The 14318-nt window shown below is 43.4% G+C and overlaps 2 protein-coding genes across 2 annotated transcripts in view; one reads left to right on the top strand and one right to left on the bottom strand.

The window, feature by feature from the left end:
* Window positions 1–289: 289 nt before the first annotated feature.
* Window positions 290–8572, top strand: KIF20A (kinesin family member 20A). Its single transcript, XM_007112985.4, has 19 exons — window positions 290–392; window positions 854–1039; window positions 2204–2293; window positions 2396–2515; window positions 3093–3231; window positions 3335–3522; window positions 3609–3738; window positions 3920–4114; window positions 4297–4408; window positions 4510–4578; window positions 4798–4941; window positions 5083–5248; window positions 5359–5523; window positions 5652–5791; window positions 5931–6033; window positions 6352–6550; window positions 6797–6888; window positions 7113–7250; window positions 7877–8572. Exons 2-19 carry the CDS (start codon window positions 875–877, stop codon window positions 8192–8194), a joined length of 2673 nt encoding a protein of 890 aa, XP_007113047.2. The 5' UTR covers window positions 290–392; window positions 854–874; the 3' UTR covers window positions 8195–8572.
* Window positions 8573–9264: 692 nt separating this feature from the next.
* Window positions 9265–14318, bottom strand: part of CDC23 (cell division cycle 23) — a 21532-nt gene continuing 16478 nt past the window's right edge. The window contains exons 10-16 of the mRNA XM_007112984.2: window positions 13067–13220; window positions 12827–12946; window positions 12431–12506; window positions 12038–12099; window positions 11265–11343; window positions 11068–11187; window positions 9265–10264 (exon numbers count right to left, since the gene is read on the bottom strand). Coding sequence (XP_007113046.1) covers window positions 10094–10264; window positions 11068–11187; window positions 11265–11343; window positions 12038–12099; window positions 12431–12506; window positions 12827–12946; window positions 13067–13220 — 782 coding nt within the window. The 3' untranslated portion in view covers window positions 9265–10093. The remainder of the gene's footprint in view (window positions 10265–11067; window positions 11188–11264; window positions 11344–12037; window positions 12100–12430; window positions 12507–12826; window positions 12947–13066; window positions 13221–14318) is intronic.

A 14318-nucleotide genomic window follows, 5' to 3' on the forward strand; every position in this document is an offset into this window, starting at 1 on the left:
AAGTATGTCTCCTGTGAGAGGATGGCGACTGAAGCCTAAGGATTGCATTTAGGCTTATTAAAAAAGAAATGCCTAGGGTTCAAGAAAAACTGACAAACCGGAGTTCCAGTGGGCCCAACTCCAAATTCCGACAGTTGGTAACCCGTCCTGTATTAGAGCAAGAGAGGTCAAGCCGTAGCAGTTTCCCGGTCTCGCCCGCCCCCTTGCGCCGATTGGTAGGTGCAGATTTCGCTATCTGATTGGCCGAACGAAAGCAGCGCGTAATTTAAAACATTGTATCAGTAACAAAGGTGCACCTCGTGGGCGGAGTTGTGCTCTCAGGCTAGGCAAGTCCAGGTTCGGCCGCGGAGTGAGAGTGAGCCGGTACCGTAGGAGAAGTGTGGCGTCTTCGGGTGAGTGTGCGGCTGTGCTTGAGCCCAGCTGGGGTACTTGCTTTTGCCCTGGCGGATTCGGCTTTCAGAAAGCGGAACTGCCGCCATCCCTTTTTTTCTTAATACCACTGTCCTCACTGTGCGCCTGGGGGGCGAGGTTGGAGCAGGAGCCTAGGGCTACTGACATCGCCTCCACGACACCGTTGAGCGAGGCACTCTACTTGGAGCGTGGCCTTATGCTTTCGGAGCCGGATATCTGTTCATTCCTGTTCGCGGTCCGAAATGCTGCCTCAGATTGGATTAAGTGATTAACTCTCTCTCATTCCCTTCCCCTTTGCTGGTAGTTTAAGGGAAAAAGGAGTAAGCATTCAGGCAGCGAGACTAGACTCTCCTGGGGCCAGGGAATTGTTTCTTACCCAGAATTTGCAGCCCCTTTTATCCCTTAAAGGTTCTCCTCTCTACCCACTCTTGTCTCTTTTTAGACCTAAACTGCCCCTGCTGAAATGTCGCAAGGGATCCTTTCTCCACCAGCCGGCTTGCTGTCGGATGAGGAGGTCGTAGTCTCCCCCATGTTTGAGTCCACAGCTGCAGATTTGGGATCTGTGGTACGCAAGGACCTGCTATCAGACTGCTCTGTCATCTCCACCTCCTTGGAAGACAAGCAGCAGGTAAAGGAGTTGAAGAGTGGCTTGGGGACAGAAAGTGATATCCTCAGCCTACTAGTTGTCCATACAGAGTAGCATGAGGTAAAAAATCCAGCAATCCTAGGGTTTGAGAGATCAACTCAAAATTAAGAGCATGACAAGTAAAAATTGTACAGTTGTGTGTCCATAAGAAAACTATTAATTGCATTGCATTAATGAAACATCCTCAAATGCATACTCTCAGTTAATCCTATGAGGGAAGGCAATTGTGTCTCTTTGCCGTGAGTCCCAGACATTTTAAATAATTTGCACAAGGCTATATTGCCATTAAGTAGGTGGAATGTACATTCAGGTTTTAATATCAACCATAGCTTCCATTTAAGGAGCCTTTCTTTCTGCTGAGCTGAGGTTTCTCAGCTGCAGCATTATTGATGTTTGGGGCCAGATAATTCTTTGTTATACGGGGCCGTCCTGTGCGTTGTAAGACGTTAAGCAGCATTCCTGGCCTCTACCCACTAGATGTCAGTAGCTGCCTACCATTTGTGACAACCAGGAAACCTGTCCTGACGTTGCTAAATGTCCCTTGAAAGGGAAATGGCCATGGTTGAGAACAACTCTACTCAGAAGTCTCCCCTTTTGTAGAAGTTTCATGAGAGCAAGAGCCTTGTTAATGTTCTTCACTGTGGACTACCAGAGCTCTTAGAATTTCTGGGCCAGAGTAGACAGATCTCTAAATATCTGTTGAATGAAAGTGGTGGGTGCTATTATTAACCCCACTCTACAGATGAGGAAACTGAGGTGAAAAGAATTTAAAGAACTTTTTCAAGATCTTACAGTTACTAAATGATGAAATTGGGACTCAAATTCAGGTATGTCTGCCTCCAAGGTGCTTAACTACTGTCTTTTGCTATATCACACACTGATTTTCATACCAGTCAACTAGTTCTGACTCAGATAATCTGTGGTAAGCCAAGTTTTCAGGATAGTGAAGAGACAAGGAAGGGTGATTAAGTACTGAAAAACTCCATGTGGGTTGGAATGATTATGGAACCCGAGTAATGGCACAGAGTCATTTGAGGAATAGAGGTAATGTTAGCATGATTCCCAGGAAATATGCTATATTTGCCCATCTGCTCAGAAGTAACTGTTGAGACTAATCTGTGATATTGGCCTGGAATTCTGCCACAGGTTCCATCTGAAGATAGTACAGAGAAGGTGAAAGTATACCTGAGGGTCAGGCCCTTGTTATCTTCAGAGTTAGAACGACAGGAGGATCAGGTAAGTTTCTGAGGAGGGAGGATTCAAGGTGGAATGATACAGTACAGTAGAGGTTCCCAGGAATGTTTCCTTCTGTGACAACTGTGTTTTCTCCCTTCTCAGGGTTGTGTCCGTATTGAGAATATAGAGACCCTTGCCCTACAGGCACCCAAGGACTCTTTTGCCCAGAAGAGCAATGAGCGAGGAATTGGTCAGGCCACCCACAGATTCACCTTTTCCCAGGTATGGAGTTACTGACATGTGAACAAGGGACCAACACCTAGGGGCAACTTTATTCCCTCTTTAGAAGGAAAGCTTTTTACTTGACTGTGACTCCTTATATATGCATGTCTACAATCTGGGGGACCCTTGTTATGTGCTAGTCAGTGTGTCGAGTACTTTATGTGCATTAATTCCTAACAACTCTATTGTTATTATTATCATCATTGTCCCTAATTTCCGGTAAGGATACTGTGGCTTGGTGAGTATAATGTTGCTGAAGCCATGTAGCTAGTCATTGGTGGAGTTAGGACTTGACTCTAGATCCATCTATCTCCCAAGCCCATGCTTGTGACCATTATGTTGTTCCATTTTGTGTGCAGCATTAGACTTAGTGGATAGCATTCCATAAGTATTTGTTGATTTGGATGAAAAATGGACTGGCAGAGAGTATTTAGGCAGCAGCTGGCAGCAATGCAGGAAGAAGTTGCTTGAGTAGTCTCCAGAGCCAACCACCCAGGAAGGGATGTATCTGCTGGCTCTGCACAGAGAAAAGTGGGAGACGAAGGATGGGCCTCTGAGAAATTGGGTATGTCTCTAGATCTTTGGGCCAGAAGTGGGCCAGGAATCTTTCTTCAACCTGACTGTGAAGGAGATGGTCAAGGATGTACTTAAAGGACAGAACTGGCTCATCTATACATATGGAGTCACCAACTCGGGGAAAACCCACACAATTCAAGGTGAGTAATAGGCCTCACAGAACTGCTGACTGTCTTTGCCTTTTGATGCTCTGAGTTGGGGAACAGCACTTATTACAGCTGTCCACCTTTCACATGCCTCCAGGTACCATCAAGGATGGTGGGATCCTGCCCCGGTCCCTGGCTCTGATTTTCAATAGTCTCCAAGGCCAACTTCATCCAACACCTGATCTGAAGCCTGTGCTCTCCAACGAGGTAATGTGGCTAGACAGCAAGCAGATCCGGCAGGAGGAATTGAAGAAACTGGCCCTGCTAAATGGAGGCCTCCAAGAGGTAAAGTGTTGGTGTTCACAGAGGCAGGGATGGGGGACAAAATCTCCAGAAAGTTTTGTGCTTATCTTATCCCTGGACCCCTCCAGGAGGAGCTGTCCACCTCCTTGAAGAAGAATGTCTACATTGAAAGTCGGATGGGCACCAGCACCACCTTTGACAGTGGCATTGCTGGGCTCTCCTCCACCAGTCAGTTTACCAGCAGTAGCCAGCTGGATGGTATGTACCATGACTGGGCTCTGTGCCAAGTAACAGTAGGAACCTATTCTCTACTCCCCAAAACTTCCAGGGGTACAGACCAGAGGTTGCAACCTGAGCTCCACCTTCTGAGGCCCCTGCAGGCCAAAGGGAAGATGGACTACTCTTGAGTTGATGCTCTGTACATTGGCTTCTTCCCCAGAAACGAGTCACCAATGGGCACAGCCAGACACTGCCCCCGTAAGTGTCCCTGCAGATATTCGCTTCTCCATCTGGATCTCCTTCTTTGAGATCTACAATGAAATGCTTTATGACCTGTTAGAACCACAAAGCCAGCAGCGCAAGAGGCAGACACTGCGGCTGTGTGAGGATCAGAATGGCAATCCCTACGTGAAAGGTATGGGAAAGCAGGGAAGCTGGCATGAACCCTGGAGGGGACCTTGGGAGAGACTAGGAAAAGAGTTAGGTGCTGACCTTGGGAGAGGCTAGGAAAAGAGTTAGGTGCTGACCTTGGGAGAGACTAGGAAAAGAGTTAGGTGCTCCCCTCTTATGTATGCCCTTCTTTCCTTGGCCTCTCAGATCTCAATTGGATTCATGTTCAGGATGCTGAGGAGGCCTGGAAACTCCTGAAAGTGGGTCGTAAAAACCAGAGCTTTGCCAGCACCCACCTGAACCAGAACTCCAGCCGCAGGTTAGTGGGTTATGAGTCAGCCTTTCACTGTGTTCCAGGAAACATTAGTCCTCCACCTGGTCATAGAAGATGTGCAGTGACTTTTCTTTCTTAACTTCCAGTCATAGCATATTCTCAGTCCGGATCCTGCACCTTCACGGGGAAGGGGATATAATCCCCAAGATTAGCGAGTAAGTTTTTCTATTTAGAAATTTGGGTTCTTGGCCATAAATGGTAATTGGGGGAGGGGATGAGAGCGGTCCTCGGGGGAATTACTTCCGCTAGAGTCATGCTCTCCTTCCTTGGGTACAGAGATTCTTCATGGGTCCTCCCCTCCGTAAAACCATACAAAGGGCTAGAAAGCTCATAACATGTGGGGTCCTTATGTCAGATCCTGTCCATCATTCAAGGTTATCACTCTGTGATCTGGCTGGCTCTGAGCGCTGCAAAGATCAAAAGAGTGGTGAGCGCCTGAAGGAAGCAGGAAACATTAACACTTCTCTGCACACCTTGGGCCGCTGTATTACTGCCCTGCGCCAAAACCAGCAGAACCGGTAAGCTTTTCACTGCAAGCCAGGATGGCCTGGAGCTCTGCAGTTTGCTAAGAGACTTCCTGGTCATCACTGGGGCTAGTGCTAGGATACCCCCAAGGGCTGGAGTTCTGCTCACAGCTCTATTCTCTGATTCCCTGGCAGGTCAAAGCAGAACCTGGTTCCCTTCCGTGACAGCAAGTTGACTCGAGTGTTCCAAGGCTTCTTCACAGGCCGAGGCCGCTCTTGCATGATTGTCAATGTGAATCCCTGTGCATCTACCTATGATGAGACCCTTCATGTGGCCAAGTTCTCAGCCATTACTAGCCAGGTGAGAAGCTATAGGTGTGATGACTGTGCTCACTTTGGGCTGGTACCTGTATTTAAGGAAGCTACTAGGGACTAGTAATGGATTCAGTTAAGATTTTTCCCCCTCACTAGCTTGTGCATGCTCCACCTGTGCAACTGGGATTCCCATCGCTACATTCATTCATCAAGGAACACAGTCTGCGGGCATCTCCCAGCTTAGAGACTGGAGCTAAAACAGACCCAGGCCTTGATGATGATATTGAAAATGAAGTTGACATCTCCACATATGGCAAGGAGGTGAGAATGCAAGAAAGCTTTGGTGCAGCAGCTTGATGGCTATACATTTTCCATGCTACCTTCCAGGTGGGCCTGTGCCTTTTTAGGGCATGGGCTTCTAGTGAACCTCTGACCTGTTTCCCTCCTAGGAGCTTCTACAGGTGGTGGGAGCCATGAAAGCACTGCTTTTGAAAGAACGGCAGGAAAAGTTGAGGCTGGAGATGCAGCTCCGTGATGAAATTTGCAATGAGATGGTGGAGCAGATGCAACAACGGGAACAGTGGTGCAGGTACCAGCTGAGTAACCCCTCTTGTTCTGTCACCTAGACCTGAGGGTGGGAAGCAGAGACTAGGATGGAGTAGTGCAAGATCTGCTCTCCAAGCTCACTCCTCAGAATCTTCACTCACTTCTCTCTTCTCCTCTGACAGTGAACATTTGGACACCCAAAAGGAACTACTAGAGGAAATGTATGAAGAGAAACTAACGATCCTCAAGGAATCACTCACAAGTTTTTACCAAGAAGAACTTCAGGTGAGTTGCCCTGAACCAGTCCCAACTAGCTGCTCAGATTCCCATCGCTAGCTTGCCTGAGATAAACAGATTATATAAACTTTCATAGGGGTAGGAATATGTAATTCACCTTTCTATAGTCTCCTGAGTGCTTTGTACGTGTCAGTCTATGTTTGATTAATTGATTAAGAGTTTGATTGGCCAGGAAATGGTGTAAGTGCTAACAAACAGGATTTTGAGGCCCATGTATCAGGGAAATTTTTGTTCATTGTTCAGTCATCTATTCCTGTAGGATTCGTCTGACTCTGAATGGAATTGTGCTCTCTGCTTCCTTCTTAGGAGCGGGATGAGAAGATTGAAGAGCTAGAAGCTCTCTTGAAGGAAGCCAGACAGCAGCCAGTGGCCCATCAACAATCAGGGTCTGAACTGTCCTTACGGCGGTCACAAAGGTTGGTGGCTTCTGCCTCCACCCAGCAGCTCCAGGAGATTAAAGCTAAACTGGAACAATGCAAAGCAGAGCTAAACTCCACCACTGAAGGTGAGGAAGGAGACAGGGCAGGAAGCATAACAGTTTCAGGGAAGAGCTGTTCTTCAAACTTGGGCCTTCTGGTGCCAGCTCCAACATAATTTCCTCAACTCCAAGCTACATCCCCCTGACCCTTCATCCTAGCATGCACATGGCATCACTTGTTATGTTTGCTGCAAGCTACTGTTAATTCAGTTAAAGAGATAAGTCCAAGGCTAGAAAGCCTACACATGTAAGGTTATTGTTTCCTTCTCTCAGAGCTGCAGAAATATCAGAAAATGTTAGAACCACCACCCTCAGCCAAGCCCTTCATCGTTGATGTGGACAAGAAGTTAGAGGAGGGCCAGAAGGTAATTACCTTTCTCTGTTACCAAAGCTCTCACCTAAGGCAATTTCCAACACTATATCCCTGGTTCATATGAGGACAAGATGTTTTCTCTGCAGTCCTAGAGAGTGGCTACTTCACTCAAATGACTAGCCTTTCTAGTTTTACTTCTCTTCAAATGGTTCTCTGACTCCTCCAGATCACTGGTTGATCTTGGCCACAATTTGGTTCCTACTCCTCCTTTTTCAGAATATAAGGCTGCTGCGGACAGAGCTTCAGAAACTTGGTGAGTCTCTCCAGTCAGCAGAAAGAGCCTGTTGCCATAGCACTGGAGCAGGAAAACTTCGCCAAGCCTTGGCCACATGTGATGACATCTTAATCAAACAGGTTAGGGAAGCCTATATACCGCTTTCTCCCATCAGCCCACTTCAGAGTATACATGAGAAAGAGAAAGGTAAAGATTTTTAGGCTAATCTTATAGTGAGGGGAGTTTCTCTTCCTTGCAAAATAACCATTCACTAAGTACAAGGCATTATGTTAAGTAATTTGTGGGCTTTTTCTGTTATAACAACCCTAGAGAGGTAGATACTATCATATTTCATCCAAGATGCTTAGATTATAAGAAACAATTAATTGTAAGACAAAACACTAACAATTAAGCTATGACACTGTCATCAGTAAATGCATCCTGATTCCAGACGTATTCAAATGTAAAAAAAAAAACCATCCTAGGCTAATTTGATACCTAGGAACTGAGGCTCTTGGAAGTTAAGTAAAATTATTCAAGCTCATACCACCTGATGTGTTAGAAAAGGTCCTTCTATTCAGTGCTATTTGTTTCGGTCTTAAAGAAAATACCCTCCTATTCAGTTAAAAGTTCTGACCATAAAGAGTTAATCTTTGTAAAAAGCAGTTTTAGTAACTAATAGTGGATAGTGTGTATTACCTTGCCCTCCTGTTTCTCTAATAGATTAGACAGAAATGTTTTCTATAACTTTGTTGATCTTCCTTAGGATCAGACCCTGGCTGAGCTGCAGAATAACATGATGCTAGTGAAACTGGACCTTCGGAAGAAGGCAGCATGCATCGCGGAGCAGTATCATACTGTGCTGAAACTCCAAGGCCAGGCTTCTACCAAAAAGCGCCTCGGTGCCAACCAGGAAAACCAGCAACCAAACCAACAGCCCCCAGGGAAGAAACCATTTCTTCATAACTTACTTCCCCGAACACCCACCTGCCAAAGCTCAACAGACTGCAGCCCTTATGCCCGGATCCTGCGCTCACGGTGCTCCCCTTTACTCAAATCTGGGCCTTTTGGCAAAAAATACTAAGGTTGTGAGAAGGAGAGAGCATTGCCCTGAGGTGGGTCAGCTGCTCAGCTTAAGAAATAGGTCTCTTTAAAGCTTTACTATATATATACCTGGAACTCTATCCAGAATGCAATATTCAGACACTAGTTTTTCTCGCTTTTGTAATATAATCACCTATGTAATCTTACACTTTTTTACTTATATGGTTTCTATGCACACAAAAGTTATATTAAAATAAATATATTGTTCACATTTTAAATTTGAATTCTAAATTTAGCATAATCATTGAAGTAAATTATAAAAGGGGCAGAAAAATTGAAAATCAAATATCATTCGGGCCCCTGGGAACTTTGCACAGGAATGGCAGTGCAGACCAGCAACTGGTGCACAGCTAACCCAAGAAAGCTTGGTGAGAAATTAATTCAAGGGACATTAGATATTCTAAACCTTCCTTAATATAAAATGAAGTGTCACCAATAAAGATGATAAGAAAACCAAAAAACAAAAAAACAAAAACAGGTTAATTAACTAAATGATTAAAAGGTTAATAAAAAAGTTATTCATAAAAAAATAAAATGAAGTGTCATACATTAGGAGATGAATGGGTAACAAACTTGTTTTGGAACAAAAATAAAGGAAGGCAAGGGCTTTCCTGGTGGCGCAGTGGTTGAGAATCCGCCTGCCGATGCAGGGGACACAGGTTCGTGCCCTGGTCGGGGAAGATCCCATATGCCGTGGAGCGGCTAGGCCCGTGAGCCCGTGAGCCCGTGAGCCTGCGCGTCCAGAGCCTGTGCTTCACAACGGGAGAGGCCACAGCAGTGAGAGGCCCGCATACCGCAAAAAAATAAATAAATAAAGGCTGGGCCCTGAGCTCAGAATAACCCATAGCATCTACTGTACAAATTCATTACAGCAGGCATTATAGTCATAGCATATTACCTCCTACTGAATACACAAGCACAGGCCTGAAACTCTCCCAAGAGCATAGCAAGAATGATTACTTTTACCTTGTCTAATACATGAAGGATAGAAAAAAACCATTCTTTTGGAGATGGGGGGGCATGTGGGGGGGAGAGACAATTATGGCAAAATATTTATTAAAACAGACCGACTCTAAGAGTTTATTATCTGTACAGTCACAGAAGTTATCACACCCAAATGTCCATGAAACTCTCTGTAACCCTGCCTCCTTGCTCTGCTTTAGTAGGGGTATAGCTAACTCTATAGACATCTTTTCCCCTTAGTAGGGGCCATCAGCAATTCCACACTCAGTGAGAGTCCTTTTGCCCCTTCTTTTGTTCAACTCTAGTAAGTTACTTCCAATTTGAAAGCTTCTAGGAGATGCCTCAAAACCAAAACGGCAGAATGTCTCCCCAGTAAAAACAAAAGTATACCTTCACCCCATTTAAACCTAATCTCTGATATCAGAATAGTCATGCTCAGCAAGTCAAAGAATGATGAATCATGTCTATCCAGTGCCCTGACCTTCCTAGGGTATCCAGTGCCCTACTATCAGCAGAGGGTAGAGTGGCAAGCTTTTCTCCTTTCTTCCTTGCCTCTCTAAAGAAATCTCCCACTCCCAGCAGCATTTAAACTTTGTCCCTGTAGCCTTGCCTGTGCTAAAGTGCTGTTAAAGGGATGTTTTTGTGGGGCAAAAAGGTCTGGGAAAAAGGCCAAGATCTATAGCCACTCTGAACAGAAGATAGAAGTGCTTCAAACTGGCAAAGACAGTATCTGTTCCTGCCAGGATTCTTATGTCAGTCTACTCTGCAGGTGATTCTATAAACTGTCCCCAAGGAGCTGTTTCCATGTGTACAAACAAAAAGAACTAAGGTCCTTTGAAGAATAGACGTGGCTGTTCTTTACATGGAGGTAAAGCTTAATATGGGTCTGGCAATGTGCTGGCTTGAAAGTAGCCAACTATGGTGTGACTGAAGACAGGTTGAGTGGAGAAACTCTGCGTGTTGGAGTGTTGTTAGCAGACAGTGAAGCAGGGAGGAAAAAGGGAGCAGGCATCTCGGTGGAGGGAGTCTCGCCTTGGTTCCGAAGCTGTAGGATTTGCCGGAGCAAGGCCTTACCTTCTTCCCGGGTCTGAAACAAAGTCAGGCAAATGTGTCAAAATATATCCAAGGCTTTTCTCAAAAACAGTTTCTAAAATACTGACATACAAAGTTCCACAGAACAGGGTAGCCTTTCCACTCACCCTGTTTTGTTTTGTTTTTTTTAATCTTTATTGGAGTATAATTGCTTCACAATACTGTGTTAGTTTCTATTGTACACCAAAGTGAGTCAGCCATATGCATACATATGTCCCCATATCCCCTCCCTCTTGAGCCACAGCAATCAGAGAAGAAAAAGAAATAAAAGGAATACAAATTGGAAGAGAAGAAGTAAAACTGTCACTGTTTGCAGATGACATGATACTATACATAGAAAATCCTAAAGATGCCCCCAGAAAACTACTAGAACTAATCAATTAATTTGGTAAGGTTGCAGGTTACAAAATTAATGCACAGAAATCTCTGGCATTCCAATACACCAGCAATGAAAAATCAGAAAGAGAAATTAAGGAAACAATCCCATTTGCCATCACAACAAAAAGAATAAAATACCTAGGAATAAACCTGCCTAAGGAGGCAAAAGACTTGTACTCAGAAAACTATTAAACACTGATGAAAGAAATCAAAGATGATTTAAACAGATGGAGAAATAGACCATGTTCTTGGATTGGAAGAATCAATATTGTGAAAATGACTATACTACCCAAAGCAATCTACAGATTGAATGCAAACCACTCACCCTCTTAACCACCTTCCACTTTCCACCCCCAGATCATAGTAAAGTCATGTGCTAGAACCTAAAATCCAAACTTTTACTAAAGAACTGATACTCACATCATTGAATGCACAGCACTTCTGGGCACAAGCTGAAGCTTCATCCCACAGCTTGCACTTAAAATAATACTGGGCCAGATAGCGGAAAGCAGTGCTCTCCTCCAAGTGTTCCACTATTTCCTAGAGAAGGAAATCAGGAATGACTGAGGTGACAAGAATAAGATCAGCAACCCAATTCTCATGCTCATGACACATACCCCACATGAATAGATATCTTGGATATATTTGATGTAACACTGGGCTGCCTGTTCTGACTCAGTCAACTGTTCATGAAGCCTACAAAAGAAATTGGTCTTTAAGTATAAATCATATCTCAAAGCAAACTAGTGATAAAAAGTAAAAGCACACAATTAAGATTAAAAAATGATAATACATAGACAAGTAAAAATTTTGACATAAATGACACAGTGGGACCTAGAATAGTATTAGTGCCCAGAGGTGGTGGTTACTTCATCAAAGCTTAGAATCATTACTCTGCTCCTGGTGATGGAGGGAAAGTTAGTAAACATTTAAGCTGGATAACATACATTGCAAAAATTCCCTGGTAATACCCTGAGTGAGATTAAAAAAGATACCAAGCAATTCAGATTTTTGGTAAGAATCCAGAAAAGAACTGGCAGGAATGAAATTGCATTTAAGAACCTCTTTCCTTATCATTTCTGAGTTATTCCTTATTTTCCTGGGCCTTATCAGGAGGAGATTAGTACCTAGTTTTCCTAGACTGCTCTGACATAAAAATTTCATTTCTTTCAATTCACTCTTGAATTTTCCAAATAGGAAAACAATTCCTCTTCAAAGAGAAGTAGCATTCTCTTGAGTCAAGATGGCTAAATTTCCAGATCAGTAATCATACACTGTGCTACATCCCCTCATTCATGTAGATGATGGATGGGAAGCTCTAGAATATGCAGGACCCACCTCACCAGAGAAGCCAACAGAAATATCACTAGCGTGTCACTCTTTCACTCACTTTGCCAGTTTCACCAGAGCCATCTTTTCCACATCTCCCACAGCGTAAGCTCTCCAATAGCACTGTCAAAAAAATAAATAAACTGGTCACTTCAACCACTGCCCCATGTGCCATGACTAATCACATAGAGACTCAGGTCCTGCAAGCCTCCCAGAAGTTCAGACTTGGAGAATACAAAGCATTTTTACTAGATCTGATGGGTCCAGGCTACATACTAACATTCCCACTAATGATGTCAGCCCCACTTTGCTTTATACACCCTATGTGCCTATAAATATTCAGACTTCCCTATGTAGATAGATCCACATGAAGGAAAATTAAGCACAGATAGCTCAACCCCTCATCCAAACAGCAGATTTCCACACAAATTCTCCAGGACCCAATTTCAGATACCTTTTTGGCTTCCACTAGTTGATTGAGTTTCTCATAACATTCTCCTAAAGCGACCAGCATACGAGAATCATTGGGCCTGAGAGGGAAGAGAAATAGGAAATCCAATCAAAAACTGAAGTCCTCCCTTGAGGAACCACCACCACTATTTCAAAGCTATGAAGGGAATGGGCTTTAATCCAATACTTCATGTAATTATATTATTTTGTGTTCACAATTATACTATTAACACGTTAGTAGAATACACTACATAAAAATGACCAAACAACATATGGCATGTTTAAACTTAGGTCTCTAAGAGTCAAAACCATTCACTGTGATTCTTCAATAGCTATCAAAAGAGAAAGAAAAGTGTCAGCCCTTCCCACAACAAACACATCATCAAGTGGCCCAACTTACCGAAGCTGGTGGGCCCGTCTATAATAATAAAGGCAATAAAATGGCATCTTAAGGATTTCATAGGTCTGCCCAAGGCCATACCAGGCTCTGTAGTCCCGCTTATTGACCTCAATAGCATGCCTAAGAAATGGAAGAGAGACTGGTAAGAGAGCAGAATCAAAGTTAGCGACTTGCAGGCTCAATAGAGACTCCTAAAATCACAACAATCTGCTCCATCTCCCCCTCCAACTAAATGCTCACCTATAAGCCTGAATAGCAGCAGATGTGTTCTTCATTTCCATGTACTCATGTCCCATCAGCGTCCAGGCACCAAGATACCGAGGATTCAATTTCAGTGCTCTCTGGAAATACAAGGCTGCTTTCTCATGCTGAGAACGCAAACTATAATAATTGCCTAATTGAAAAACAAACAAACAAAATATATAAATAACTAGAAAGGCAAAAATAAGTCACTAAAATAGGCAACATTCCACAGAGTAGGCATGAATCATAACCCATTCTCCCAAAGTCCTTGCAGAAAAGCCAAATTCTACATATGGGCAACATCATCATTCCCTTGGAAAATATATTTTATCTATCACACATTCTGGTTTAAAAAAAAAATGTTTCCTAACACCACAAAGGTTTTCTTCATTTTATTTCCTCTCGATATAGCATTTATATACATATTTCCTTAATAAAGGGTAGGAAATTCCTAGAGTATGCTTTAGATAGGTGGTTTTCCAACTATCTTCCTAGGTTTCTAAGGAGGTACCTAAAGGATTAAAAAGGTAGCACTCTGAACTCCCCTCTTCCACAAGAATCAAGGAAGTTCTATTATCATTGGTCTTAAAAAGAATATATGAAAGATTTTAAGATTCTATAAAAAATTTTATTTGAAGAAAGGGAATAAAGGCCATCTTTCTTATACTAACTAGTAAATGGATAAACAAAATGTAGTATATATCCAGACAATGAAATACTTCTCAGCAGTAAAAAGAGAAGAACTACTGACATATGCTGCAACATGGACAAACCTCGAAAAAGAGCTCAGTGAAAAAAGCCAGACAATAAGACTAAATATTCCAAGATTCCACTTATATGAAATTTCTAGAAAAGGCAAAACTATACAGATAGAAGGCAGATCTGCTGGGGATTGGGAGTAGGACTGACTGCAAATAGACCCATGGGAACTTTTTGGAATGACAAAGTGTTCTAAACTGTATTATGATTATGGTTACACAACTGTATAAATTAGCAAAACCTCAGTGAACTGTAAACTTAAAATAAGTAAATTTTATGTTATGTAAATTATCCCTCAATAAAGCTATTTTTAATATATACCAATAAAATGGACAACCTAGATGAAATGGACATATTCCTAGAAATGTATAATCTCGGGGCTTCCCTGGTGGCACAGTGGTTGCGCGTCCGCCTGCCGATGCAGGGGAACCGGGTTCGCGCCCCGGTCTGGGAGGATCCCACATGCCGCGGAGCGGCTGGGCCCGTGAGC

The sequence above is a fragment of the Physeter macrocephalus genome, chromosome 8, assembly GCF_002837175.3.
Source record: "Physeter macrocephalus isolate SW-GA chromosome 8, ASM283717v5, whole genome shotgun sequence".
Lineage (NCBI taxonomy): Eukaryota > Metazoa > Chordata > Mammalia > Artiodactyla > Physeteridae > Physeter > Physeter macrocephalus.

Coding starts and splice junctions, on each gene's coding strand:
- KIF20A (XM_007112985.4), top strand. CDS start 875: ATGTCGCAAGGGATCCTTTCTCCACCAGCCGGCTTGCTGTCGGATGAG. Junction 2,516..3,092: donor ACAGATTCACCTTTTCCCAG/GTATGGAGTTAC, acceptor GTATGTCTCTAG/ATCTTTGGGCCAGAAGTGGG. Junction 4,579..4,797: donor ATAATCCCCAAGATTAGCGA/GTAAGTTTTTCT, acceptor CCATCATTCAAG/GTTATCACTCTGTGATCTGG.